We start from the raw sequence: 1,466 nt of genomic DNA, 5'->3' as shown, positions 1-1,466 counted from the left end.
AAGCTCACGACTGACGGGTAGAGAAGGGCCTTTGCGACACTGCGGAGAATTTCGTCTCAGGGGTGGAGATGAGAGTGTCTCCGAATCGAGCTTCGTGATGGTGGATGATGCTGGGGGACTTCAGCTCGTCAGTGATGAGGATGACGAGGCGACTGTGGAGGGGCATGCGGTAGAGGAGGAAGGGACAGGGTAGTACTCGGCGAGAAGAACAAGGTGATGGACTTGGCTTTTCCGTGTGAAATTTTCGCATTTTCACTGAGAGAGTGGTATTGATTATTGCACAGAGTTGTATGCTGTTATTAGCGTAAATGATGGAGTTGAAGAGTCTGTAGAGGAAGGGCCTAAGAAGATGAGTAAGAGTAAGCAGAGGAGACTACGTCAGAAAGAGAAGGAGAGGCTTCATGGAGTATCGAGGCGAGTCAAAGAGAAGGAAGACACCAAACTAGGGCAGGAGGGGTCTCAAGAGCCGTCCGATGATAATGTGAGTATTTTGTATCATCATCATTATCATCTCACGTATTGTATGATCCCGCGCACGGGAGTTACGTATTGTAGTCTTGCCAAGTTGCTGGTAGTACCACTGTATATCACTTTAGGAGCCCCTAGTATCGGAGTCCGAGGATGAGATCGCAGCCTCGGGAGATACCATTGAGCGGAAGCAGAGAAGTGGGACAGTTTCGGTATGACAGAGCGTAGGGAACTACTTTCAGGAGCACGCCGGGAGCCGCAGCCTTTCACGTGGTCCGACTGCAAATGGATGCTCTATGTCCTTCCGGTAGTGCACCACTTACTTGTGATCCTATGAGTCGTACGCAGTTGTAGTTGATAACTCTGTTGTTCTCAGTCTGACGGACATAGTAGGAAGTTCTGTTTTAGATAATTGTGTTGTTGGTGATGTTGAAGATGGGAGAAGAGGCATACCAGGAGATGGGAGGATGGTCGCTTGGAGACCAAGAGGAAGACTATTACCAGGTCATAGGCGATAAGGAACTAGGCACAGTAGATTCTCCAACGCCATCAATGAGCTTCGCTCGGATAGTGCATTGCATTCGATCTAAAATAGAGATGTTCCGGCTATTGCAGCAACGGGGAGGGTCAATTAAAAGAACTACGCTGAATGAAAACTCGTGTACTGCTGGCAGGGCCGGGCGAGCGCTTATTGGCTCATCGTAGAGGGTTTTGATGGGCTGTTGAATGGTCGCTGACAGGTGCTCAATGTTGATCCTAAGGCCAAGCACGGAGAGATACGGAATGCGTACAGGAAGTTGGCAATGAAGTGGCATCCTGATAGAAATCCTAACTGTGAAAGCTGCCTTGCACGCTTCCAGTCTGTGGCGAAGGCGTATGAGACTTTGGGAGATCAGAACAAGAGGAAGGTTTATGATACTAATAGAGGTGACCTCAGATGGACGGATTAGAAAGAAGTTTGTTGAACAAATTAAAGAAAGAAAATCATGGGAGAAAAA

The 1,466-nt window shown here is 48.3% G+C and overlaps 1 protein-coding gene across 1 annotated transcript; it reads left to right on the top strand.

The window, feature by feature from the left end:
• Positions 1-876: 876 nt before the first annotated feature.
• Positions 877-1,418, top strand: Pmar_PMAR014386 (heat shock protein DnaJ, putative; the record flags this gene model as incomplete). The annotated part of the gene is made up of 2 exons (XM_002776376.1): positions 877-999; positions 1,209-1,418. Coding segments are annotated over 2 exons (333 nt in total), but the record flags the coding sequence as incomplete, so codon positions are not given.
• Between the last annotated feature and the right edge of the window lie 48 nt (positions 1,419-1,466).

Source organism: Perkinsus marinus, assembly GCF_000006405.1.
Source record: "Perkinsus marinus ATCC 50983 genomic scaffold scf_1104296953712, whole genome shotgun sequence".
Lineage (NCBI taxonomy): Eukaryota > Perkinsozoa > Perkinsida > Perkinsidae > Perkinsus > Perkinsus marinus.
This window is presented reverse-complemented; position numbering and strand designations above follow the sequence as displayed.